At 51.3% G+C, this 26,181-nt stretch overlaps 1 protein-coding gene across 2 annotated transcripts in view; it reads right to left on the bottom strand.

Moving 5' to 3' along the window:
* Positions 1-26,181, bottom strand: part of SIN3A (SIN3 transcription regulator family member A) — a 62,109-nt gene that overhangs the window by 11,617 nt on the left and 24,311 nt on the right. For both annotated transcript variants that reach the window (XM_038767066.1, XM_038767064.1), the window contains exons 3-15: positions 25,783-25,959; positions 21,968-22,074; positions 20,423-20,705; positions 18,821-19,072; positions 17,949-18,101; positions 17,257-17,415; positions 15,007-15,096; positions 13,840-13,958; positions 10,898-11,108; positions 10,116-10,232; positions 6,557-6,795; positions 4,336-4,519; positions 2,578-3,154 (exon numbers count right to left, since the gene is read on the bottom strand). In XM_038767066.1, the coding sequence (XP_038622994.1) occupies positions 2,578-3,154; positions 4,336-4,519; positions 6,557-6,795; positions 10,116-10,232; positions 10,898-11,108; positions 13,840-13,958; positions 15,007-15,096; positions 17,257-17,415; positions 17,949-18,101; positions 18,821-19,072; positions 20,423-20,705; positions 21,968-22,074; positions 25,783-25,959 (2,668 nt within the window). The remainder of the gene's footprint in view (positions 1-2,577; positions 3,155-4,335; positions 4,520-6,556; positions 6,796-10,115; positions 10,233-10,897; positions 11,109-13,839; positions 13,959-15,006; positions 15,097-17,256; positions 17,416-17,948; positions 18,102-18,820; positions 19,073-20,422; positions 20,706-21,967; positions 22,075-25,782; positions 25,960-26,181) is intronic.

Here is a 26,181-nt window from a genome sequence, read left to right as displayed (position 1 = left end):
GTCATCATCATCATCGATGCTGCTTATTGAGCGCTTATTATATGCAAAGCATGGTACTACATGCTTGGGAGAGGACAATAAAACAGGGTTGGCAGACACGTTCCCTGCCACAGTGAGCATACAGTCCGGAGGTGGGGGAGCCGACATCAGAATAAACAAATAATGTCTAAGGTAAAGAAATGTACGTAAGGGCTGTGGGGTGGAGGGGTTGGAGTGGCGATTTCCTTAGCCACCTGCCAACCGCAACCAAGATTGACTCCTGGAAAAACCGGCATGGAGGTGGGCGGGAAGTGGGGGGACTCTGGCAAAAGTTTCGCTTAGGATCGATTCTGGGAGACGCTGGGTTTGCAGGCAAAAAAAAAAAAGCCCTAATTGTTCCCGGGGGGCTAGGGACTAGTCCTGACTAGAAAGTCAGTTCTCGAGGGGAGGAATCATGTCTACCAACACCGTGAGACTCAACTAAAGGCCAAGCACTTAGTCCAGTGCTTGGCACAGAGCAAGTGCTCAACATAGACTGCTGAGGGACCGACTGATTAGGCCGTAGTCTTCTCCCCCTGCAAGGCACGCCCACACCCCACCGGCTGGGCCCCCGGTGCCCCCTCCCAAGCGTGGCTGGTCGGCACTGTCAGAAGCCTTTCAGTTGGCCTGATGGAGGTAAAGATGAGGAGGGGCTGGGGAAGATGTTACAATCAAGATAGCAGTGCAGCAGTGTGGCCTAGTGGGAAGAGAGCGGGCCTGGGAATAAGAGGACCTGGGTTCCCATCCCGGCTCCGCCTCCTGACCTCCAGGTGACGTTGGGTAAGTCCTTTACTTCTTGTGGGCTTCAGTTTCCCCACTTGTCAAATGAGGATGAACTACACACCTGCTCTCCCTCCCCTTTACACCATGAGGGCCAAGGACAGTGTTCAACCTGATTATCTTTATTCAGACTCAGTGCACAGTAGCACTGGGCACATAGTAAACACTTCAAATACCACAAATTATTATGCTCATGACTGTCTGCGCACTTAACCCCTTTAATGCCAACTAAGTACCTCTATCTCATCTAACTTAGGACCACCCTCTTGCCCACTGAGTTGGAACTCCCTCCCCTTGAGAAGCCAACAGACCACCACTCTCCCCACCTCCAAAGCCTTATTAAAAAGAAAAAAAAAACCCACCAAAAACCTCCAAAAGGTCTTCCTGGACTAAGCCCTCATTTCCACTACTCTGTCTTCTGTGTCGCCACACTTGATAGTTACCCCACCCTCAGCCCCTCTGTACATTTAGTAATGTACTTATTTTATATTAATGTCTTGCCTCCCTCCAGACAGTAAGCTCCTCATGGGCAGGGAAAGTGTCTACCAATTCTTGTGCTGCACTCTCTCAAGTGCTTAGTCGAGTGCTCTGCAGAGTAAGTGCTTAATAGGTATCACTGTTGGATTGACCACCCAATAATAATAATGATGATGGCATTTATTAAGCGCTTACAATGTGCAAAGCACTGTTCTAAGCGCTGGGGAGGTTACAAGGTGATCAGGTTGTCCCACGGGGGGCTCACAGTCTTAATCCTCATTTTACAGATGATGTAACTGAGGCACAGAGAAGTTAAGTGACTTGCCCAAAGTCACACAGCTGACAACTGGCAGAGCCGGGATTTGAACCCATGACCTATGACTCCAAAGCTCATGCTCTTTCCCCTGAGCCACGCTGCTTTCCGTGAGGGTGCTTTTCCCCAGAGACTATCATGGCCTCCCGACGCTCTCTCCACTGCCCTGAAGGGTGTACGATGCCCCACTGGCCAGGGAAGAGTCCTCGCTCAAAACGCCCAAAAGGTGAAACCTCACAGGAGCCCTACATCCTAACTCCAAAGCCCGTGCTGTTTCCACTGAGCCACGCTGCTTGGCTTTCGAGTCAGAGGTCACGGGTTCGAATCCCGTCTCCGGCAACTGTCAGCTCTGTGACTTTGGGCAAGTGACTTCACTTCTCTGGGCTTCAGCTACCTCATCTGCAAAATGGGGATTAAAACTGTGAGCCCCCCGGAGGACAACCTGATCACCCTGTCACCTCCCCAGCGCTTAGAACAGTGCTTTGCACATAGTAAGCGCTTAACAAATACCATCATTATTATTATTATGGGCTACCAGCGACCAGTACCGGGCAACTTTTAACGTCACTACCACTAGCCCCTGGAAAGTCTGAGGGGCCTCAGCACCCTCTTCCCCCTACCCCAAGTCCCTCTGCGAAGAGCCCAACAGAATGTGTCTCGTGAGAGGGGAGTTCCCTGTCCGTGTGGCGGGCAGAGTGGCCGTGGCATCCCTTGCAGCTGCCCCTTGAGGAGGTGGGAGAGCCGTGGCCGGCCGGGCCGCCAGACCAGGGGTGGGTTTGCCCACAAGACTGCCGGCAGAGCCCGCTTAGCTCTCCGGGACCAGGCCCGGGACTGGCCGAGCCACACTGGGACCCAAGAGGAGCCAGAGAGAGCACCCGCCATGGGTCACCGGCCCCAAACACGAAATCCCATCCCTCCTTCCCTCCTTGCCCCTCAAAACACCAGTGGCTTCTGCCGCTACGGTCCCAGCCCAAGGCGCGGGCACTTACTGGGCTCCTTGAGTCGCAGCTGGATGGCCGGGCTGTCGCTCTTGTCCCGCTTGATTCCCAGCACCTCCCGCTCCCACTCCCGCTCGCGGTTCTCTTCCTCGATCTGCCGCTCCGCCTGGGAGCAAATGCGCAGCAGCCGCAGGCACAGGATCTGGTGCAGCCGCATGAAGATGTACCAGTTGTTGTTGACGTAGAAGAGGTTGTACGCCTCCTCCACGCCCCGGAACTTCTGGGCGGCCGTGCCGCCGAACAGCAGCTTGGCTTTCGGGGGGCTCCCGCCGACGCCGTTGTGTTTTTTGGCGGCCCCCGTGGCCTCGTCTCCATCCAGCTCCTCCTCCTCCTCTTCCTCCTCCACGTCCGAGAGGTCGCCCCTCTGGGCGAACAGCAGATCGGGGATGAAGTGGTGCATGATCTGCTTTATCTTGTATTTGTCCTCCTTCTGGATGCCCGTCTGTCTCTTGACGTGGTGGATGATCAGGGCGGCGGCGTCCTCCAGGATCTGCTTGTCTTCGTAGGCCAGAGACAGGTGGGGGCCCGCGGGCACGCCGGCGTTGTCCTCCGTGGCCTGTTCTTGCCGCTAAGGCAGAGGAAGAGAGAGGGGACACCAGAGTCAGGGGCGGGCGAGCCGCCAAAGTCATCCACTCCCCTTGGGCCCCGCTAGCCCCCATCGGGAACAGTTCTGACTGTACCAAACTCAGGAGCCCAGAGGAGCGGCTGACTTAAACTGAAGAAAGTTTTAGGCACGGCCTCGTCAACAATCAGTGGCATTCAGTGAGTGCTTACTATGTGCAGAGCACCGTACTAAGCACCTGGGAGAGTACAACAGAAGCAGCTTGGCTCAGTGGAAAGAGCCCGGGCTTTGGAGTCGGAGGTCATAGGTTCAAATCCCAGCTCTGCCAATTGTCAGCTGTGTAACTTTGGGCAAGTCACTTAACTTCTCTGGACCTTAGTTACCTCATCTGTAAAATGGGGATTAAGACTGTTGAGCCCCCCGTGGGACAACCTGATCACCCTGTAACCTCCCCAGCGCTTAGAAAAGTGCTTTGCACATAGTAAGCGCTTAATAAATGCCATCATTATTATTATTACAACAGAATCAGCAGACATGGTCCCTGCTCACCACAAGCTCCCTTCTCTCCCAACATTGACCCAAGCCTGAGACCGGGAGCCCACGGTGTGACAGGGACTGTGTCTGACCTGATTATGTCGGATCTGCCCCCACGCTCAGTACAGTATTAAGCTAGTAAGTGCTTAATACCACAATAAATAATCATACTAATAACAATAGCAACTGAGGTTAAGCACTGGCTGCAGAGCTCACGATCTTGTGGTCTAGGGAAGGCCTCTTGGAGGAGATTCCTTGCCTTCAATGGGGCTTTGGACGGGGGGAGAATAATTGTCGGATCAGTGGAGGGAGGGCATCTGAAGCCAGAGGCTGGACGTGGTAAAGAGTCAGCCGTGACATAGATGAGATCAGGGCACAGTGAGAAGGTCAGCATTAGAGGACTGAAGCGTGAGGCTTGCTTTCTACACCCAAGGCTTGTTGTGAATAGGGAATTTGTCTACCAACTTCACGGTACTGTTATTCTCTCAGACCCTTAGTACGGTGCTGTGCACACAGGAAGCTCTCAATAAATACCATCAATGAGGAGGTTTATCCGGAAAGCAGCGGTATCAGAAATCTTTAAATAGTCAGCACAGGCCCTGGCCTATTTCCAGGGGGTGAGGAGTGATGTGCCATGCCCTCCCCTGGCTTACCTCATCGTAGATGCTCTCGATCTCATTGAGTAAGCTCTTCGACCTCAACACCTTGGTGTCGTTCTGTTTGAAGTTGATACCTTGATGATCCAGAGACTTGAGGTAATACTTCTCATTCTGCTCCCTCCAGACCTTGTTGAATCCTCTCTGGGCTTCTCGCCATTCTTCCTCTTTCATCTTCAACCTTGAAGAGATGAAGACCCAGAAACTGAGACAGATGGGGAGTGGGGTGTGGGGGAAAAAGCGACCTCATCGGCTTCTGACAGCCAAATCTCTGAAGAAGATTCCTCCTGGGGGACGCCGGGGAGAAGGGAAGGATTCGATTCCTCTAAAAACTTGCAGGCAGGGGGGATTCCGGGGAGGGTGAGTGTGGGCATCGTTTCGGAAGGTTGGCGCTGCTCAAGAGGAAGGGATACCCAGGAATCCCAAAGTTAACTGGGAAACCAACTCGGACGAGATAGGCCACTTGAGTAAATGACAGCTAGTCCCTAAATACCACAGTTGGAGCTCCCTGAAATTATGTTAAAAAAAAGAAAGCAAAAAATTTGGGGGAAAAGGACTCCCAGATAAACCCAAGGAAGACAGATACCTATTTTTCTGGGGAGGGGGAAGAGAGGAAAGGGGAGAGAAATTTTTGGGGAGGGGAGTGGAAAAAGTGGCATGCTGACTTTACTAAGCGTTTACTATAGTCCAAAATATATGGTTAAACATTACTAAATTCTTGTAAGCTCTCCTTGGTCGGAGGGTAAAAAAAAAAAATCTTGATTAGGTGAGACTTGGATTAGGAAAGGTTATAAAACGCAGAGAATAAATGACTGGAAATCACCCACACTGGAAATTACTTTTTTTGCCTTCTGGTGCTATCTGCACAACTCAGATAAGACCAGGAGATTCCATTCACAAAGCCCCATTTGAAAGAAGGGCTGTTTTAGGTGGAAAGAGTTATTCATATTTAGGGAGTGGATTCTGGGGAAAAATTTGAATTCTGAAGTTGGACAGATCACTTGGAGTGGCTGTTGAGAAGCCTGTCCAGAAGTAAAGATTAGGAAAGAGGAAAATGGCCCCAGACCAAATTCACTGTGCCTGGAGAGAGAGAGAGGGAGACAGACAGATAGGCAGACAGAAAACATGATCCTGCAAGGATAAATCTCGTATTAGCACGTTCACGCTTGAAGTCAATTCTTGTCATTTACTCTTTTCTCATTCGGAGTGCAGCGAGGAATGACTCCTGTAGAAAAAAAATCCAATTGCATTTTGAACTTTCAAACCTAGAGCAAACAGAAATCCAAATGTGCCCTATATGGGCGCCACCAGGAAGGAGGTTGGACAGCTCCTGCCCAGACAACAATAAGGAACTGCTGTTCTGGAAAGAATATGCATTGTGACGAAATGAGTGATAAGCATGGGGAAACCCCTTTGACCAATCCATCCGTGGCGATTCTTGATCGCTTCCTGTGTGCAGAGCACTGAACTAAGCATTTGGGAGAGAACAATACTAGAGAGTTGGGAGACCTGATCCCTACCCTCTGGGAGCTGACAGTCTAGTGCTCAAGAGACAAGGCAAGGCCCCGGTTACAAGCGGCCCTGAGGGATCTACCAGAAGCACGAGATCTCCCGGCCTCCTGCCCAGTTGCCTCCCCATGACCACGGTCCCTCCAGCCAGGAGGAAGCACCCAGGGCCGTGGGTCGCCAGTGGCGGCTGCGGCTCCCTTCCGAGGCGTCCCCCTCCCCTGACCACCGCCCACCCCAGGGCTCCTTTGAGGGAGGAATGAGGAGCAAACATGTGGTTTGCTCCCCGGTTCCAAGAACTGGAATAGAGGGCTTCATCTGAATCTCCGTTCTCCACTATCACCCCAAGTTTCCACTTCTCCCCGGTCTCTGAACCTCGGGGACTCTCGGCTGGGAGAGATTACAAACTGCTCGGACAGCCAGCCAGACAGCCACCCACCTCGGCGCTTGTCGGTGCCCTCCTCCGGCCCATGAGGGCTTTTCTGCATGTGAACCCCTGAAGGTCAGGGTTTGGGTCTCCTTCCCACCCCAGTGTTTAATAAAGGGCGCTGCCTGCACCAAGTGCATCATCGACACCACTACAAGCCAGTCGTTCCGCTGCCCACAAAATCCGCCCCCCCTTGAATTCCAACGCCACGACCTTTGCCTCAGACCGCAGCCCGCCAGCCACAGGCAAACCCCGCCGGCGTTTCTCTAGGGCCGTCACCTTTACCTTTTGAGGACAATGGGGACGGCAACAGACGGGTTCTTCCTCAGCCCGTCGATGATGTCGGCGGCTTTGTCGGCATATATCCTCTGGAGCGCCTTGCGGTGGATCACTTCCGACGTGCCCCCGAGGGTGTTGTCCAGGCGGAATTTGGCCTGCTCCTCAGCCGATAAACGTGAAAGTTTCTTCTGGATGGTCTCGAGGACTCGGATGGTTGCCAGATTGGTCTCCAAGACCACATCAAGCTGAGGAAAAGGAAGAGGAGCTCTAAGACACATCTAGCCTCAATACACTTGAGCTGGGGACTTTTCATTCGGGAAGAGAAAGTTCCAAGCTCACAAATATCATGCTAGCCGTTTTAGTTTTCCGAGTCCCAACCAAATGCCCTTTTCCCCAAACCAGTTTTAATAATCGTGGCATTTGTTAAGCGCTTACTGTGTGCCAAGCACTGTACGAGGCACTGAGGTTGATATAAGGTCATCGGATCCCACATGGGACTTACAGTCTAAGTAGGAGGAAGAACAGTGGTGCTGATGAGGGAACAGACACAGAACTTAAAGTGACTTAGTCAAGGCCACGCAGCAGGTATGTGGCGGAGGCGGGATTAGAACTCAGGTCCTTTGACTCTCAGGCTCACGTTCCTTCCACTAGGCCATGCTGCTTGCAGACTTAGCCTACTAGGATTTTCCTCTGGCTCTGCTCCATCTTTATACATGTTCCTTTTTAAGACAAGCTTGTGGGGAATCAGAATCCATGTACTGAGGAAGTACAGAAGCTGTAAATCTTTGTTAAACTCTTTTTCATCTACTATCTGATTTCTTTTATGCCAAAGGCAAATTTCTTTCGAGTCTTGGCTTGCCAGCATGGCAAATAGAGAAGTGGGGAGGGAGGGGAAAGGGAGAGAGAGAGAGAGAAAGTCCAACAGCTCTCTCCACCTGGGTCCATCCTGTCACTCTCTTCTCTCCAAATCAGCACTGACCGGACCCCTTCAGGAGATGGAAGAAGGGAATCAGGAAAGCATGTCCCAGGCACTCTCCTCTCTTCCCCTTTCTCCCAGAATAAGCTGACCCACCTCCCCGCCCCCCTGCCCCCATCAACCACTCCTGACACCGCTACTTACTCTGGGCCCCTCTCGCTGAGGAGCAGGCCGCACACGCAATGAGCCAATCGAGATACAAAATGAGGGTCGGGGGGAGCAGAGGGGCTAGGAGCCGGTGTACACCCATGCATAAATTTGTCTGTGTGGTCTTGCTGGATTCTGGTGAGGACTTCATGCCCACCTCGATATGTGAGAGCCTCAATGGCACTCCTCACCTCTTCACGTCACACACTCAGTTTTCTGCCAGGGCCTATTTCCTTTCACTTCAATAAACAGCATTTGAACGCTCGCTGTGTGCATAGCACTGAACTAAGAGCTTGGGACAGTATGCTAGAGACTCGAAGACACAAGGGTCCCTGCTCTCAAGGAGTTTATAATCCAATGGGGGTGTTGGTGGCGGGGTGGAGGGTGGGTGGAACAGACCCTAAGATAAGCTACACGTAGGGGGAAAAATAGAGTAGAAAAGAGTGGTTTGTACAGTGCTCCAGAGAGAGGTTGCAAGTACCCATGCACTTAGATGACCCTGAAATGGCAGGTTGTGGAGGGATTTAGGATGAGGAGAGGGGAAGCTGGATCAGTGAAGATGCTCTGGATGAGATGATTTCAGAAGGGGCTAAAGAGGCCTCGCTTCCTTTTCCCTTCATGGTCTTCCTTCTCATTTGTTCTTAAAATGAACGTGAGAAGCAGTGTGGCCGAGTGGAAAGAGTGCAAGCCTGGGAATGGGGGGACTTGGTCCCAGCTCTACCGCTTGTCTGCTATGGGACCTTGGGCAAGTCACTTCACTTCTCAGCTACCTCACCTGTATGCTGGCCGTGAAGCACCTATTCTCCCCCCCCCTCAGACTGCGTTTCCCATGTTTCCCCACTCCTCAAGAAACTCCAGTGGTTGCCCATCCACTTCAGCATCAAACAGTAACTCCTCATCATTGGCTTCAAAGCAGTCAATCACCTTGCCCCTTCCTATCTCACCTATCTCCTCTCCTCCTACGACCCAGCTCTCACACTTTACTCCTCTCAACGCCAACCTTCTCACTCTACCTCTATCTCCCCACCAACCTCTCGCTCAAACCCTGTCTCTGGTCTGAATGCCCTCCCTCCTCATATCCGACTGACAATGACTCTCCCCACCTTCAAAGCCTTACTGAAGGCACATCTCCTCCAAGAGGCCTTCCCTGACTAAGCTCACCCCTTTTTCTCTTCTCCCACTTCCCTCTGCTCCTTTTATTCAACCCAGCCCCATAGAGCTTACCTACACATCTGCAATTTATTTACTTATATTAATGTCTGTCTCCCCCTTTAGACTGTAAGCTCATTATGGGCAGAGAATGTGCTTGTTATACTGTACTCTCCCAAGCGCTTAGTACAGTTGAGTAAGCACTCAATAAATGTGACTGACTGAGCCCCACATGGGTCAGGGACTATTTCCAACCTGATTATCTTGATTTTGCCCCAGTGCTTAATACATTACGTTGGCATATACTAAGTGCCATGAATTTCCTTTGCAAAGAGAAAACCAAGGTCATATTACTGTTTCTATTTACACGCTCCAAAAGTGTCAGGAAATACAAAGAGGCACAAGTTCTTATTCCACAGCTAGCTCCCAGACAACTCCAAAGGATCAGTCAGACCTCTTAACATGCTCTGACAGCAGAAAAAGGGAGCTGTCTCTGCTTGGAGATTGGGTTGCTCCCCTTGGGCCTCCAACCTCACTGCATCACTGGAACCTGGACTCGGGGACTTTAGCCCACACAAGCCATCACTTTGGGCCAGTTAACCAATAGACTAGTACGTTTACTTGGAAACGAGCCAGTCGGTGAGCAACTTCATTTAGCATCTCTCCATCAGGCAACCCCCACGGATCGCTTACCCAGGGGGGAGAGAAAAAGCCCAGGCAAAAAGCTACCCACAAATCGGCTAATTCACAGGGACACGTAGATTCCGGTATAAGTGTCACGGAGAGGAGAATCAGCCTTGGCAGATTTTGGCTTTAAATGAAAAAATGGTTAACCCATTTTTGCTTTTAGCTAGGAACAAAAAAAAAAAGAACCCATGGACCTCAAATAACAGTAATAATAATAATGGTATTTGTTAAGCGCTATGTGCCGGACACTGTATAAAGTACTGCGATGGATACCAGCAAATCGGGTCGGACAGAGTCCCACATGAGGCTCACAGTCTTAATCCCCATTTTACAGATGGGGTAACTGAGGCACAGAGAGGTGAATGAAGTGGCTTGCCCAGGGTCACACAGTGGACAAGTGAGGGAGCTGGGATTAGAACCCAGGTCCTTCTGTCTTCCAGCCCCGTGCTCTACCCGCTAGAACACGCTGCTTCTCTAACTACCCTTGGGATCATGAATCGATCAGTCCCGGGGTATATTTAAGCCCATCTCCATTGGCAAGACACCGCTTCCCACGACCCTATCTACTGAAGGCTGAGCCCCGCAGGGCTCCGAGTAGGCTGGTACCTCGAAGCGCTCATCTTCGCATCTGTAGATGTGCTCTTCGTACTGCGTCTTCTTGGAGCTGACGAAGGTGGAGTCCTCAGACCAGGAAGGGAAGGAGACCCAGGTATCATTTAAAACCTTGGAATTCCAAAGGAAAAGGTTAAGATGGAAAAACTGTTGGCTGAAGTACCACACGACTACTAGGTTACTCAGGTCTAAGCCAAAGTAATACTGATTTTTTTAGTCACTTGAGTGCTTTCCTTTCAGCCCTAAGCTACTCTGTACCAAATTCAACCCACTCAAGCCATTTTGGAATATACATTGTAAGAACTGGAATTCTACAACTAGCATTAGAAACAGACCCACCCTTTCCCACTAATATAAACTACAGACCCTTTAATTACCTGTGCCACTTTACCTGGAAACAGAAGAGGTCTTGCATGTTCAGGATAGCCAGTGGGATCATTACTATTGTTGCAGAAACACCACATGCTACAGATTCAAGTGGCTGGTTCTTTTTAAAGGGAAATGATCATCTGGCTCCCTTCGCTCTGGGCCACTTATTGTCTTATAACACGTAAGTGCTGCTAGAGGCTACTGACCCAAGGGAGGGTCAAGAACAGCTAGAATTTCACATAGAGCTTTCCAAGTTTCCTAAGAAAGAGTTCCCGAATTTTCAGATTGGGCGATCCATTTCTAGCACGCCCCTCTGACTCTTTCGTAAAACAGCCGTCTGTTCCCTTCGTCTGTTAACGACGGGAAGCTGAGGGAGACAGGCACAGAGGCAGAGAGGCACAACTTACCTCCTTACACAGTGGAGTCCGTCCAGTGCACTTGGGCTGCTGGTAGCTTTTGGGCAAGGCTCGGTAGCTGGAGCCCAATCTTTTGCAGGAGGCGTAGTCGATCTCCATAGCAATACCCTCCGTGGCCCGTTCCTTGGGAAATGTCTCCATATGGACAGACTCCTTATAGCCCAGAAAATTTTTAAACCAAGTGAACAATTCAGGGAATTTCCTGAAGGAGCAAATCAGAAAGACAGGTAAGGGATCAGAAGCAGGGTGCCTTGCATCCCAAGACAGCCTCGGTAGCGCCTGGATTACGATTCAGTTCTCCCAGTGAGACTGACATGACAGAGTTTAGGGAATCCTTGACAAAATCACGGCCACCCGGCAGCAGGGAGCAGTGGGGAAGAGGTGGGGAGGAGAATAACTGTCAGTTTTGGAATTTAAGCTCAATTCTGGGGCATTTCCCCCTGGAACTACTTCCCTCTAGGAAGCATCCCCAAGAAGAAATTGGTTCTGAGAATTAAATTTCTGATTTCAAAACCCTCCAGGTGACAGCGTGAACTCCCTTCATGTCACTCAATGAATCAATCCCATTTGAGCGCTTCCTGTGTGCACAGCACTGTTCTAAGCCGTTGGAGAGTACACTGTAACAGAGTTGGCAAACACAATCCCTGCCCACAGTGAACTTTGAATCTACGGGGAGAGACAGACGTTAAGGTAAATTATGAATATGGATGTAAGTGCTTTGGGGCTGAGGGTGGAATGAACATCAAGTACTTAAAAGATAAATACCCAAGTGCCTAGTCAGCGCAGAAGGGAAGGGGGTAGGGGAAAAGCTGTCTTAATCAGGGAAGGCCTCTTGGAGGAGATGTGATTTTAATTGGGCTTTGAAGGAGGGGAGAGTTATGGTCTGTTGCATATGAAGGGGTCTAAACCAGCCCCTGGCTGTTGTCTGTGCCCAAAGTAGTGTGCTCTCCCAAAGCACCCTTCCTGACTTCTTCCTAATGACCCATGAGCCCTCCTAGGCAGGTCAGACAATCCCCCTGCTCCATTACATATGCTCTGCACTCTCATAGGCAAGCAAAAGCAAAGGAAGGGGAGCTGGAACTGAGCAACAGGACATTCTTCTGCTCCCACGGGAGAAAAAAGAGGTTAAGTACCTACTGCTTTGCACTCTTTTTCCCTGCATTAAGGCCCAGTGGCAAAGAAGTACGCCAGGCAACTTAACTTACAGATCTTCATCTGATACGAGCACAGCCTCTCACGGGGCAAGGCCGTTCGGCCCTAAAGGGCACGGTTATGAATACGCCTTGGCTAAATCACGGGGCCGCCTACGGTCCGGCTGCAAAACCTCGATGGGAACCACATTTAAAAGGTACCAGAAAGAGAGGACTTAGCTACATGATGACAGCGTGTTTGCAGGGTCCGTTGTCGACCCAGCCTGGAAGGATCGGAAGGCATCTGATGAAGCCATGCACTGGGGGAGGGCTGCACGATTCCTGAGAGTGTTGGGAAGCCCACCTGCTTATGACGCTGCTGCCCACGGTTCAGGCTTCTCAGCCCTGCCCTCTGCACCTTATTTCCTGCTCAGAGACAACCCCGTGACCATACAATATTCCCCCTTGCCCACCTCAGTGGGGACGGAATTGGGACCTGGTAAACCCCGGGGCTCTCTGTCCATCAAGTGGGCAGGCTGATAGCGGGTTTATTTTTTTGTTTCTTCATTAAATGACATTTGGGGACTAAGCCCTGTTCTAAATACCGAGGTAAATGCAAGATAATCAGGTTGGTCACGGTCCCTGCCCCAGAGCTTAGAACAGTGCTTTGCAGAGAGTAAGTGCTTAACAAATGCCACCATCATCATCATCAGTAGGTGCTCAGGAAATAGGTCCAAAAGCCCCAGTATGCTCAGTTCTTCCACAGCACCACTTTCCATGATGCCCTGTGGGTAGAACGTGGTAGGGGAATTCAAAAGTACTCTTCTGACAATGTGCGTGTACGGGACTGGGATGTCATTCCGTGTCGGAAGAGGCGACGAGAGCCGCAAGGGACACCAGTCAAAGCGCATATCCTGTCACTTGAGTTTTACTTCAGGTGAAGCTCTCCAAGAACACGACCCTTGAGATATCAGAGAACTGAGCTGAGCTGCACTCAGTCGATGGTAACAAAAGTTTCCCAAGTGCTGGGCATCGTATCATGTATTTGGGAGGGTACAAAAGCGTAAGCAGACCCAATCCCCCCACCCTCATGGAGCTAACAGTGTAGTGAGGGAGGCAGAAATTAAAATAAATTACAGGCAGGGGAGGCGACTGAGTCCTCGACTAGGAGCAGAAGAGCAGTGAGTTGCAGGGTGAACACTTAAGGGTTTAGGGGGCTCATTCTCAAGTGCAATATGGGAGGGAACATGCATCTTGGAAGGAATTTGACACAGAAAACATCTGCTTTCCTGGCTTAGTGGAAAGAGCCCAGGCCCGGGAGTCACAGAACCTGGGTTCTAATCCCAGCTCTGCCATCTGCCTGCTGTGTGATCTTGGGAAAGTCACTTAACTTCTCTGGGCCTCAGTTCAATACCTGTTCTCCCTCCTGCTTAGACTGCCAGCCCATGAGGGAGAGGGACTGTGTCTGACCTGTCTTGCATCTACATGTGCGTAGAAAAGTGCGCCAACACAGTAAGCACTTAATGCCACAATTATTATCATCAGGAAGAGGCCCGGCTCAGGTGTGTTCTCCTTCTCTCTGTGAAGACCCTGGATCATGAAAACCCAGCGTCCCGGCTCCTCACGGGTGGCCGAATGCCCCGCTAGGTCAGCAAGCTCAACGGCCAGGCGGTGTAGAGGATAACCTCCCTCAAAACCACAGTAAGTATGTTAAACTTTTCCATTTCTTTGCCCACTCTCACCCCAAACATAGAGACCCTATTGCCCCCTTAGGCTGTGGACTTGCCCTCTTTCTCCACTTACCCCAGGAATGGAGAAACTAGCTGGACGAGCTCTGCCCTGGAGATCACCTCCTGGTTAAAAATAACCAGGCAGCGGAGGAAATTCTCATATGCTTCTGAGCTCCGAAGAGCCTTGCGCACCTGACAGAGATATCAGGAGAGGAGCAAATGGTTAAGGGTGGGGCAGAGAGAAATTGACTGAGCGAGGACCAAATACCACCCGAGGAAGCAACGGCAGCTCCGGGTTCTTCCCAGAGCCAGGAACCGGAAGGAAGGCGAGCCCACCGGCTTGTCTTTCGGGGGCCCGGCAAGCAACTGACCCCCAAGTCATTGAGTCGTCCACCCTCCGGGGAGGGACTACAGAAGTAATACTCGGTTAACCCAGAACTGTCTCCATCAGAGCTGGTCTGACAGTTAAAGTCAAGCAGCCGCCACCGAACCCGATGAGAACGGCCCTGCTAATCACCCGGGTAGCCGCCCCCTGCTCAGATAAGCTGCAAAGGGAGAGGCATCCAGCTCGGGACAGGGCCTGTGGAAGTCATGGCACTCCACACCACCACAGCTCCCAAAAAGCACTTCTTTCCCCCTCAGGATCGCTGGTTGGGAATGCCTTCATCATCAGCGAGGTAGACCTGCAGCTGATTCACTCGGGCCCATTGTCCCAATCCCCCACCACCTCCCTCACCCCAGACCAATGTGGCACACCTGAACCCCAAAATAAGTCATCTTGCCTCAGGTTAAGCATCAGGGCAATTATGGGATTATACGGCATCATGAAGCCCCAGTACACCTGATGCAGACACTGAAATGATAATTAGCCTGTCAAATTTCCAGTGGGGAATGCCCAACGTATCCCGGGATCACATGGAGGTATTTCTAATGAACGCTCCTCCCACAGTTCCTTTAACAAGCAGAAGCTAGACGTGCGGCAGTTTCAAGGAACAATGGGCCGTGACTTGGTGTCCGTGGCTCTCGAGTCACATTCTTTAGAGAGGCCTGCCCCTGGCCGCCTTTTAAAAGGGAACGGTGTTAAAATGGTGAGGGCATCTAGAAGCCCGCTTGGGCATTTGGGGCTTTACTGTAGAAGGCAGGGAGACATTTAGGCGCTTTCATCAGGGGCACTGTTGAAACAAGCTAATGCTGAGACAGAGGGGAATGCCCAGGCAACCCGCTGCTGCTCGTCTCTCACCTTCTCGAAGAACAGGGACTCCGTCCCCACGCCATGCTTGCTGGCTTCAGCCAGGGACTGGTCCTTTAAGCCAAGCAGTTTAGGTTTCTTCTGCAAAGGAGGGAAACGGAAACAAACACACAGATCAGTAAGAGACCGACGAGACCCGCCGCAGATTTCACTTCACCGATCACCAGAGGGCAGATATAAGCGGAAGACCAGAATTCGCCCGCATCCTCTGCCTCAATCCATACTTTAGTGTGTCCGTGGGTCCACCGACCCAGTTTAGGGGCTTCTTGGTTTCCTTCCTTTCCACCACCGAGGTGTTTTGGGAACCTTCTCTGCCGTGCTTTGGCCGGCACTGATGACAAAGACGGCACTTTAAATACTCGGGCCTTTAAATTGGCTTGCCGAGGCCCCCAAGTAGGGCCTTCTGGGCTCTGGCAACGCGATTCCTTCAAACAGATCAGTGAGGAGGCTATTTGTCAAGGGGGGGCAAACGTGTTGGCTCGTCAGATGGTGTTTCGTCCAGAATTCTTCTGGGGGTTGGAAAGTGACCACCCAGTGAATCTCAGCCAAGTAGCAGACGGAGGAAACGAGAAGAACCGACCTGCCCTCCAGACGCTTCCTCTGATCACACCATCATCATCATCCTCATCATTGGTATTTATTGAGTGCTTACTATGTTCAGAGAGCTAGGGAGAGTAGAATACAATAGAGTTGGCAGACATGTTCCCTGCCCACAGTGAGCTTACAGTCTAGAGGGGGAGACAAACATTACAGATTGCTTTTATGCAGACGTCCTTTGGAACAAAATGCTGAGCCAACCTGACCTGAAAGTCTTGGGCACACGACCCAAGCCTTTACGGTGCAGGTAAATAGCAGCTCTTTGGGAAGAAAGCCAGAAGGGAGGACCACCATGGCTGTCTTTACACTCCCAGGGGGACGCACAAACACCAAAGTGACTGGCCCCGCGTCCTGTAACTGCGCTGGAAACATCAAACGAGGTTTAAGTCGGCGGTCAAAGGTAACAGACCAGTGCCAACACCTGGCTCTCCACTCCAGGACTTCCCAGACTGTACTCTGGGAAAGTACCCCAGGGTCCTTACGATAGACTTTTCCTGCTGAAGGCAGAAGACACTGGGGGAGGGTAATTCCAGAGGAATGACTTCGATTGTGAGCCTCAGAAGGGACAAGGACTATGTTTAACCTGATTAACTTGAATTTACCCCAGGGCTTAGAGCAGTGTTTGACACAAAGTACTTAAATATAATTATTTTTAAGCATTTACTATATATAGTATATACATTAAATAAGAGGCCTGTTGAGTCAAAAGTTAAACACACTAAAACACACTCTCTGGGAAATCCAGATCCACAAAGCCATAATGATCAGCCCAATGCCAAAATGCAGGCCACCAAAGGGCTGGCCTTGGCTGTTGAATCTGAAACCATTAAAGGAGCCATAAATGAATGATCCTTAATTTGGGAAAAGCCTGAGCAACGACCAAAGTGTCGGCCCTGATTTGTGGAACAACTCATTTCGTTACCGCCACTTGGCTCCCCGGACCTGACCCTCCTTGAAAAAATGAGCCGCTAACGCCTCTAGAACCGGTGTCACCACAGTCCACACAGATACCTCTGCTCCTCCCATGGAGATTCCATTTTGTGACTCAATACAATAATATTCCCAAAAGGACATCATTCTGGGGGCCCTTACGGCTGCAGTGTATTCAAGGGAGGGAAGCTCTTTCTTCTTTCTCTGCGGGGAGACCATCACCGTCAACCAAAGAGAGAGTTTCCGCCACGTATGAGGACAGAGACACAACCTCCCAAAGACCGGGGTGGAGTGCGCTGCCCTCACGCTCGGTTCAGCCCTTAAAATCCGCAGGCGGAAAATACCGCCGTTGAGTTGGGTTCCTATAGATTTTCCGACGATCTCTGGGTCAGCCCGGGAACTACACCCAGCCGGTTCCCCCCTGGAACCTGAGGCCTGCCACTTCTGAAGCCCGGCTTTCAGGAAAACTCGCCCGTAGTTAACAGGCCCTCATTCCGACCCCATGGGCAGCGCAGGTTCCTTCCATTACGCGGCAGCGCGTTTTCGGAATTCCCAAGTCCCTTTTGAGCCCAAACACGGACTAGAAACACAGGCTGCGGCAGAACGGAACCCGTGCGCTCTCTAATTCTCGCATCTTCCTGTCTGCACCCCCGGCCTGGGCCCGGACTCGGAGAGGGGCCTGGGGACCCCACCTCAAGCAGTCAGACGCCTCACCTTCACGGGCGGAGTCGTTCCGGGTCCCGAGTGGCGACGGATCTGGCAGCCGTTCTGGTTGGGCCTCTGCTGCTTGTTGTTCAGCTGGGGCTTCTTCACTGTGCCCCCGTGGTCGTTGCGCACGGACTCAACTTTCTCCGCCGTCGTCTTGCTCAGTAACTGATCGAAAAAGAGCAGCTACCATTAGGGACCTCAAATCGGGGCCGGGGAGTGACTCGCTAGATAGTCCACGCAAGAGAAGACAGACTCACAACAACCGAAATAAAACAGACCCGTCGATTTTCTCCCCCCCCCCGCCACAAGTAGATGGACCTTCCACCCCATTTGGCCTGATAAATGAAGAATTTGTATTTTGTGGTACTTGTTTAAGCGTTTACTACGTGCCAGGCAATGCATAAAGCGTTGGAGTAGATACAAGCTAATCATGTTGGACACAGTCCCTGTCCCATATGGGACTCACAGTCTTAATCCCCATTCTACAGGTGAGGAAACTGAGGCACAGAGAAGAAGTAAGTTGCCCACGGTCACACAGCAGATGAGAGGCAGAGCCAGGGTTAAAACCCAGGTCTTCCAACTCCCAGGCCACGCTGCTTCCCTCGGGTAATTCCCCTCCCGATCCCAGGTCTCTTACACCTCCAACTTGACAACTACAAGCGGTTCTGCCGTGGTGGAATGGCGGAATGAAAACTTACCACCGAGCTGTTGGCATCTGGCAGGAACTGCCCAAACTCAGAGAGCAGATCTTCCTGGTTCTTAAAGAGGCGAGCTACTTGGGCATACACCTCTTGCTCGGTCAATGCTGGGGTGTAGTTTCCTCCTGCTTCCTTGGCATTCCGTTGTTCTTTCTGTCGGAAGAAGAGGAAGGTCAGTTTTGGAGGGGTGGGGTAAAAAAAAAAAAAAATCAACGACTGACTCCAACGGTGCCCACCCCCATCCCACTGCCACAGTTCAGTGTGTGGCACCGAGAAGAGGCTCAATTACCACTGCTGCTTCCACTCCTATTACCAGGCATCAGCAGGAAGCTCTGTCAAGCCACATAAGCTGACCGCTCAGAAGAGGAAAGTTTGCGTTCTTAGCTTCTGTCTCCACTGCCGGGTTTTTGGTCAATAAAAGGGAGCAGGGGATAGTGGCTCTTAGCCCCCCTACAGAACTAGGGAGGTCACTCAACACGGAGGATGGGGAGGAGAGAAGGGGGGCCCCTTTAAAGTGAAAGCTTCTCCCAGGCAGGGATAGGGTCCACTCTCCTGTACTATATTTCCCCAGGCACTCAGTACAGTGCTATGCAGACGGTAAGCGCTTAATAAATACCACCAATTGACGAATCAGTCGACTGACCATAATCCAGACAGTGAGGAAATTCCTCCCACCCAAATTTAACCGCACTGTAAAAATCACCTCTCTAAGCATCTGCTATTCACCCTCAATCCTCTCACTCCATCGGAACCATCAACTTCCAAAGAACTTTCAGAAGGCGGAGGCCTGGTGGCCCATCAGGTGACAGAGTCCCTCAGACAGGGCCCAGCGGGGCTAGTGCCGCAGTGGGCTCCTGGGGCTGACGGCTCACCTGATAGGTGTGCAAAATCTCCAGGAACGCTTTGTAGATGTCCGGCTGGCCCTGGAACCGGTTCTTGATCTTGTTCACGTAGTTGATGGCGTGGTTGAACTCCACCGGCTGATTGTTCTGCAAGGACGGGGCCGTTCCCAGGGAGATCGTCACGGGGGTGTGAGGCTGGACGGGTGGCGATCGCGGCGATGCGTAGGGTGGGATCCCGGGACTCTGCTGGCTGGTGGGCGCGTGGGCCTGGAGCTGGGAGGGCTGCAAAGACGACAGTCGACGTTTCCCTCGGAAACGGGTATCGCGGTCCGTTTGACCGAATCCGCTCCCGTTTCCGGAGGGGGATTCTCATCCCGGGTAAAGCCGCATCCGTCATCATTCCCTTATCAGATAGACTAGAAAACTCGAGTTTGACCTGAGTCTCTTGTGGGGAGACTCATGTTTCCATTGCACACCCCCTGCCCCCCGCCACCACACCCCCAAATCGCAACAGGACAGGCACACTGAGGGGGCTGGGAAAGTTCTCTTTTTCCGCCACAGGCTTGTTGGGAAGAGAGATGAGGACAGAAGAGGGGGACACGGTCCCATTTTTAATCTATATATTTGATGTCCCTCCACCCGCGAAATCTCCCCAGTTTTATGAAAGTTGGGACAGGAGATCCCAGACAAAGGTTTTTAAAAAACCTTTTTAAACCCAAGACCACCACCAAGCCACTTCATCCGTGGCATCGGCTTTGATTAATCTGAACTGTTGGACGCCTCCCCACAAAATGCCCTCACCACACTTGTAGCCGTTTAATGTGTGTACGACAACCTGACCGCCAGCTACGAGCATCAGCCAGAGCGATGCCGCCTCGCTAAATGAACACAGAGTCACAGCTCCGATGATGATTACAGTGTCTGTTGAGCGCTATGTGTCCAGTACCGTTCTAAGCGCTGGGGTAGAAACAAGCTAAATCGGGTCAATCCCAGTCCCTGATCACATGAGGGTCAAAGTCTAAGGTGAAGGGAGAACAGATACTGGACCCCCATTTTACAGATAAGGGGGGGGAAAAAAGGCCTAGAAAAGTGAAGTGACTCGCCCGAGGGCATCCAGCAGACAGGTGATGGAGCCGGCATTCGAACCCAGGTCCCCGGCTCTACCCGCTAGGCCGTGCTGCGTCTCATGACCTACGATTCCGGGACGTACAAGAAGCGGATCCTCGGGAGAAGAAATCCTCTCAGCAGGGACTGGTGTCATCTTCAAGACGTTCCTACCCATTCGTGTCTGTCTCCCCCTCTAGACTAAGCTCGTTGTGGGCAGGGAATGTGTCTGTTTATTGTTATATTGTATTCTCCCAAGAGCCTAGTATAGTGCTCTGCACACAGTAAGCGCTCAATAAAAACAACTGACAGACACCAGAAGAGAACCTCGGATCGAGCCCTCATAAAAGGGGCAGCTCCCTGAAGGAACGAAACCGCTCTGGCCTCGTTTGGGGCCTGACTTACCCGGGTGAGCACTTCACCAAGGGAACCGAGGACAGAGCGTCCCAGACGGACGTGTCGTCCCGCCACCACCACAGAGAACGGCCACTTCCACGGGCTGGTTTTTTCTCTGTCTGTTTTTTTTACCTTGCTGACCTTGGCGGGTGTCGGCTGCGGTGCTGGCTGGGCTGGGGTGGGGGTGGACTGCTGAGGAGGCTGGGATGGATGCGGGGGCTGGGCCGGGGGCTGGGGCTGGAGCCCGTGGGTGGGGATCTGGTGAACCTGGCCCGGCGTCGTCACGTTCACCATGTCGTTCGTCTGCACCTCAATCTTGTAGCCGGGGGGCAAGAAGGTGTTGAAGCCCATGATCAGGTCGGGATGCCCCTTGAACAGTTGGGACACGCGACTGATCACTCCCGGAGTGTCGATGCTGAAGGGGACACAGACACACGAAAGAAGAGTGACACGTTTACCACAGACCCGAGCCCGAACTGTCCCCCTCACCGTCCCCATCACCAACCCTCTATTTTTTCTGGTACTTGTTAAGCGCTCACTGTGTTCCAGGCACTGTAATAAGCGCTGGGATAGACACAAGACAATCATGTTGGACATAGTCCATTCCCCATAGGCGCTCAGACCTCATTTTACAGATGAGGGAACTGAAGCACAGAGAAGTTAAGTGACTTGTCCAAGGTCACACCTCAGGCAAGTGGCGGAGTCCCTTGCCACCTGCTGCTGATGTCAGTTTTTGTTGTTTTTTTTTACACCACAAAAGAGACAATACAACTTTTACATTTCTACCTAGGACTCGTGGGAGGGAAATTACCAGAAGAAAAAAAAACCAAATAAGGGATACACATTTCCCCATGCATAATAGCTCTTGGCCAAATACCTTCCAGGAATCAAGTGAAGACTAAATGAGGGCTTGATTCAAGGAATCCTGATCATAACTTTTGAGGTACGTGACTCCAGAGAATCAGCCAAAGTCAGGACACACAAGCTAGAGCATGAGAAACCCCCTTTTCTAAGCAAGACTAACCCTGAAGGCCCCAACTTGCTTCTAGGACCAGTAATGATAATAATAATGGTATTTGTTAAGCGCTTGCCGCGTGCCGAGCACTGTTCTAAGCGCTGATCTTGGTATCCGTTAAGTGCTTACTACATGTCAAGCACTGTGCTAAGCACCAGGGTAGATATACGATAATCTGGTCAGACACCGTCCCTGTCCCCTGTGGGGTTCCCAGCCTAAGGTGTTTAGTCCCCGTTTTACAGAGAGGAAACGGAGGCACCGAGAAGAGACTTGCCCAAAGTCACACAGCCGGCAAGCGGCAGAGCCGGGATTGGAACCCAGGTCCGCGGACTCCCAAGCCAGTGCTCTTCCCACTAGGCCACGCCGCTTCCCGTTTATGGCCATGCTGTCTACGCAGCCCAAGTGAATTACTTGTGAACTGCACCTAAATGACAAAGTGTGGGAAATCAATCCGGATTCAAACCACCTGGACCCACCAACGGTACTTCCCTCCTTCGATATATACCGAGCCTGGGGGGAATCTTGGTTTCAAGGGGGCGTCAAACTTGGCTGTGATACAGGGGAAGGTGCTTCTCCCTCCCCCCACCCTTTCTCCCTACCTCCCCCGTCTCACAAAAACACAACCACGCAGGGCAGGAGAAAAGACTGTGAGAACTTCTTACCTCTGTGATTTAAATTCCTTCATGATGTCCAAAAAATCGTTATACACTTGAGGCTGACTCCCAAACTGGAGCTTCACCTGGTCAAGGTAAGACAGGGCATCCTCCACCTAGAGCAATGGTCAAGCTCACAGTTAACACAAGGCAAGCAACGTGAGAGAGAAATCTGCCTCTGCAAACCAACGTGGATGTGGGCGTACGTAAACCTAGGAAAAGAAATGGAGGTAGAAACCAACACGGCATTAGGAACTTCAGCCAAACAGCTCCACGCCCAATAATAATGAAGGAGGAGACCGACATTCGTGGCCGGCTCGGGCCTGAAAAAAAGGAAACACACAGAAATATTTTTGACCTGAACCATGACTATTTCCTCACAGGTTCCCTTTCCGACTGGTATGATAACCAGTGATTTCTGGATCCTTTACCTTAAGAAACTGAAAGTGGCTCAATTCACATTGAGGCCGGCCCTACCAAAGGCCCGCCACTCGGAAGGCAAGAAGAAACTTCAGAGTGATGGGCCCAACTGGAGGGATTCAAAGGATCTGTATAAATGCAAGATTTGAACTCGGAGTGAAAGCACACAGGGCTCCCAGGAATCCAGCACACTGCCAGTTATAAAAATGACACAAGTAGGAGAGCAGTACGTGATCGACTGCCCATTGCACGCGACCCTGGTCAGAGCCCTTCCCGAGTCCTGGGTTCGGGTTTTTGGGCCCTAAAACTTCAAAGCGCTCCGGAGCCCGAGAGAGACTCTCAAGACAATCCCGAAGAGGCCCTCGGAGACAAGCTCGAGGGACTGCCATTAGTCAGTCAGTAGAAGAGCAGGCCCAAGGAAACTTTGACACGTGTCTCTGGGTATGGCAACTGGGTGGGCCCAGCTAATCCTCCACCTCAACTGAGGCAAGAGCAGAAAACGGATTTAAATCGAAGCATGAAGGAGAAAAAATGCCCTGGAAGTGAGGGCTGACAACTCAATAACGGGTGCCCAACTGTCCTGCTCGGGAAATCTGTAGAAAAAGGATTCTGTAGATTCCCATCTTAGGGTGATTTGGGAGAAATGATGCCTAGAAGCAGAGGAATGGATTAGATGGCTAATTCCTGTTCTCCCTCCCCATTCCACTGTGAGCCTCACATGGGACAGGGACCCCAACCAACCTGATAAACTTCATTCAGTCATTCAATCCCACTTCTTGAGGCGCTTACTGTGTGCAAAGTACTGTACTAAGCACTAACAATAAACCGACACATTCCCTTCCCACTATGAGTTGACAGTCTACCCCAGCACTTAGAACAGTGCTCGACACAGAGTAAGCGCATAATTATAGTAATATCGAGTCCCGAGATCCTCTCCTCTGATTCTTCTGCACACTCCTGGGCCAGGAGAGACAAGAAAACAAGACGCCCTTCTGGGAAAAACTTCATCCCTGGCCACAGACTGATGGAGCCATAACCCTTCTATTCCAAAGCACCATTAGATGCTCGTTTCTGCTCACTCGCCTCTAGAAATTCCTGATGGGCAAAGAACAGATGTTCTTTGATTTGACTAATTTAGTTCCTGCCACCTTCAGATTTCTTGGAAGAGGCTCTCAGCTGAATAATGTGCTCCCTAAACACAGGAAGATCTGGTCAACTCTGGAAAGGCTGATGATTTTATGAGCTAGTGGGTCGGAAGGCTGTTCAGGTGTCTGGGGTTCTGGTGACGCACCTTGCTGATGGAAAAACCAACTTCCTGAATATGCCTGGGCGAGGGCACTCGGCACATAAATACTACAGAAGCCCAAGTGTCAGTCAACCCGTCTCATTTTACTAATCTGCAAGAGGGACAAAGAGCAACACAGACATCATCGACTCCTGGAACAGCACAAGAGAATTCTAAGGTAGCAAAATAATACCAGATGAGGGTTAGGTCACTTCGATGATGTTAAGAGGCACGGCAAGTCAATCTATTCCCTTCTTGTTAAGAAAGATGTTTTTAACAAGTAGCTGGGCTTGGGGACCATATTCTACTCTGAGTTCAGCCCTGAGAATGAGAAACTGTAGGTCTAATTCCAGCCTTGGACATCCTCTGACCTAGCTAGCAATCACCCGTTTCCTTTTGTCCCAGTTCCAATTAAAACGCCAAACACTTAAATTTATTGTGCGGCTATTTCTGAGCCGTCTCCAGGGTACCTTGTAATGATCAGATGGAGGGTCTACAGCTTCTATTTCCTTTTAAAAGTACTGCCAGCTCCTCTGTGATAGCAGCAAGGATAGGAAGACAAAAAACAATTACGATGTTAAGTTCCTTCGAGCAACATTCATGCACTCATCCTACCCTCCTTTATTTTAGCACCATCTCCCGGATGGCGGAAGGGGATGGGGGAAATGCCCCAGAAGAATCCTGGCTGAAAAAAAGATCAATAAGTGGGAGAGATTTTCATCACATTTTACGTGTGCCCTTCAAGAAATGTGCTTAAATCCTTCCATTTCCCCCGCAAAGAAAACACCCCTAAAGGCTCCGCCTAATTCTGCACACACTTCAGGGCAGATATGCTACTTTTAACCGGCATGGAGAAGAGGAAACGTACTCCAGTGGCCACCTGACTCACGTTCACTACAACCTGGTCTGAACGGAGGAAAATGGGGTGTAAAAGCCCCTAGTTTGGAAGCAAACGACCCAACGCAATCATCGTGGAACGGGAAGAATCGAGAACGGGCGAAGAGAAAGCCAACTTCTGCGAGTTCCTGGTGGACGGGGAACATGCCACCAAACTCTTCTGTATTGTTGCTTTCTCCCAGCACCCAGTGCAGGACTCGGCACACGGCAGGCGCTAAATAAATACCACCGATTGATTCTCCCCAGAGGCCTTATGGATGGACGGTGCAGTTCTGAAGGGTGAAGTTGAGGAGGGTGAAGCATCTCCACTGTATCCGCATAAGAGATGTGCTGTCACTAGTGTCTTTTCCCCTAAGGAGTCCCCAAAAGGGGCCACGTGCTTCACTACAAGTGAACTTTTGATTCCAGCCAGTTGAGCTATTCAGGCTCAGAAGCGAGAAAAAAAGAGTAATACGATTACAAGATAATATTAGAGTGAGGTTCTCGGCAAGGCCCACAGCATTCTGTTGGCGCTTCATAATTACTGGAGAACGTGGAAAATGTCAGCCTTAAGGAAAGTTTTAATAAGTGAGCCAAATTGGGCTACAATGAAAAGATTTTCACAACCAGGATAAAGTGTCGCCACTGCAAATGCTCTAATTAATACTTTCAGTAAATCAAAAGGAACAGCAGACGCAGGAAGATGGTAACCGGTTGATTTGCCTCTAATTCCCATTGGAAGTATTTTATTTGCAAAGATGAACAAAACGCTTTTAAGCCGCCCTCCACTGAAGTGTTCCTCCCCTTACTGCCGAGTCCAGGACACATTCCCCAAAATACCTACCCATGTTTTCCCCTGCAACTACCTATGCCTGGAGGTCGGACACCAAATGGTAATTCTAGGTGGCAGAATATGTAGCAACCCTATCACGTCACGTTTCCCCAAGTGTGAGCGCTCAGTAAACTCCATGAATGGACTGAGAAGGCCTGGATCTCAACATCTGCATGAGGAAGCGCTATTAATCATCCCATATCTCCTGGGAATGGCGGGTCACAGCCTCTGGACCTGACTGAACCTAGGGGTGCCCGGTTCCTACGCTGCAGGGGAGGAGGAGGGGGAGAGAGAGAGGATGGGAAGGGGGGAGGAGAATCCGAGATCCACAGCCTGGCAACGTCCACCGTCCGACGCACTTCTCCGCTTTGTACGGCACCCGTTCGCGAGGCCCGAAGCCTAGCCGGTTACCTTAAGCCTCTGGAACTGCTGCTGCCCCTGCACTGGTGCTGCCGGTGGGGTCGAGTGAGCGTGGCTTGGAACCACCTGTCCTCCGTGAGGCTGGACCGGGGTTGGGTGGTGATGGCCGCTGTGAACCGCTGCGATGGTGGGCCCGTGACTCCCTGAACCCTGGGGTACGGCGGACACCTAGGAGGGAGAGGACACCAACGGCCAACTTCAGAACTCTGAGCACCTGATGGGAGGTTTCTTTCCCAACCGCACGCCCAAGAGGTCAATCTACAAAAATACCTCTGACCCCAGGACCACTGCCCCCCACCCCAACCCCATCTACGCAGCAGTAACCGACGCACCCTTTTCTTGTACCGCTCATCAAGTATTAATGAAGAAAACGCGTCTTTTCTTTCCCCC

The sequence above is a fragment of the Tachyglossus aculeatus genome, chromosome 26 (genome assembly GCF_015852505.1).
Source record: "Tachyglossus aculeatus isolate mTacAcu1 chromosome 26, mTacAcu1.pri, whole genome shotgun sequence".
Classification (NCBI taxonomy): Eukaryota; Metazoa; Chordata; class Mammalia; order Monotremata; family Tachyglossidae; genus Tachyglossus; species Tachyglossus aculeatus.
This window is presented reverse-complemented; position numbering and strand designations above follow the sequence as displayed.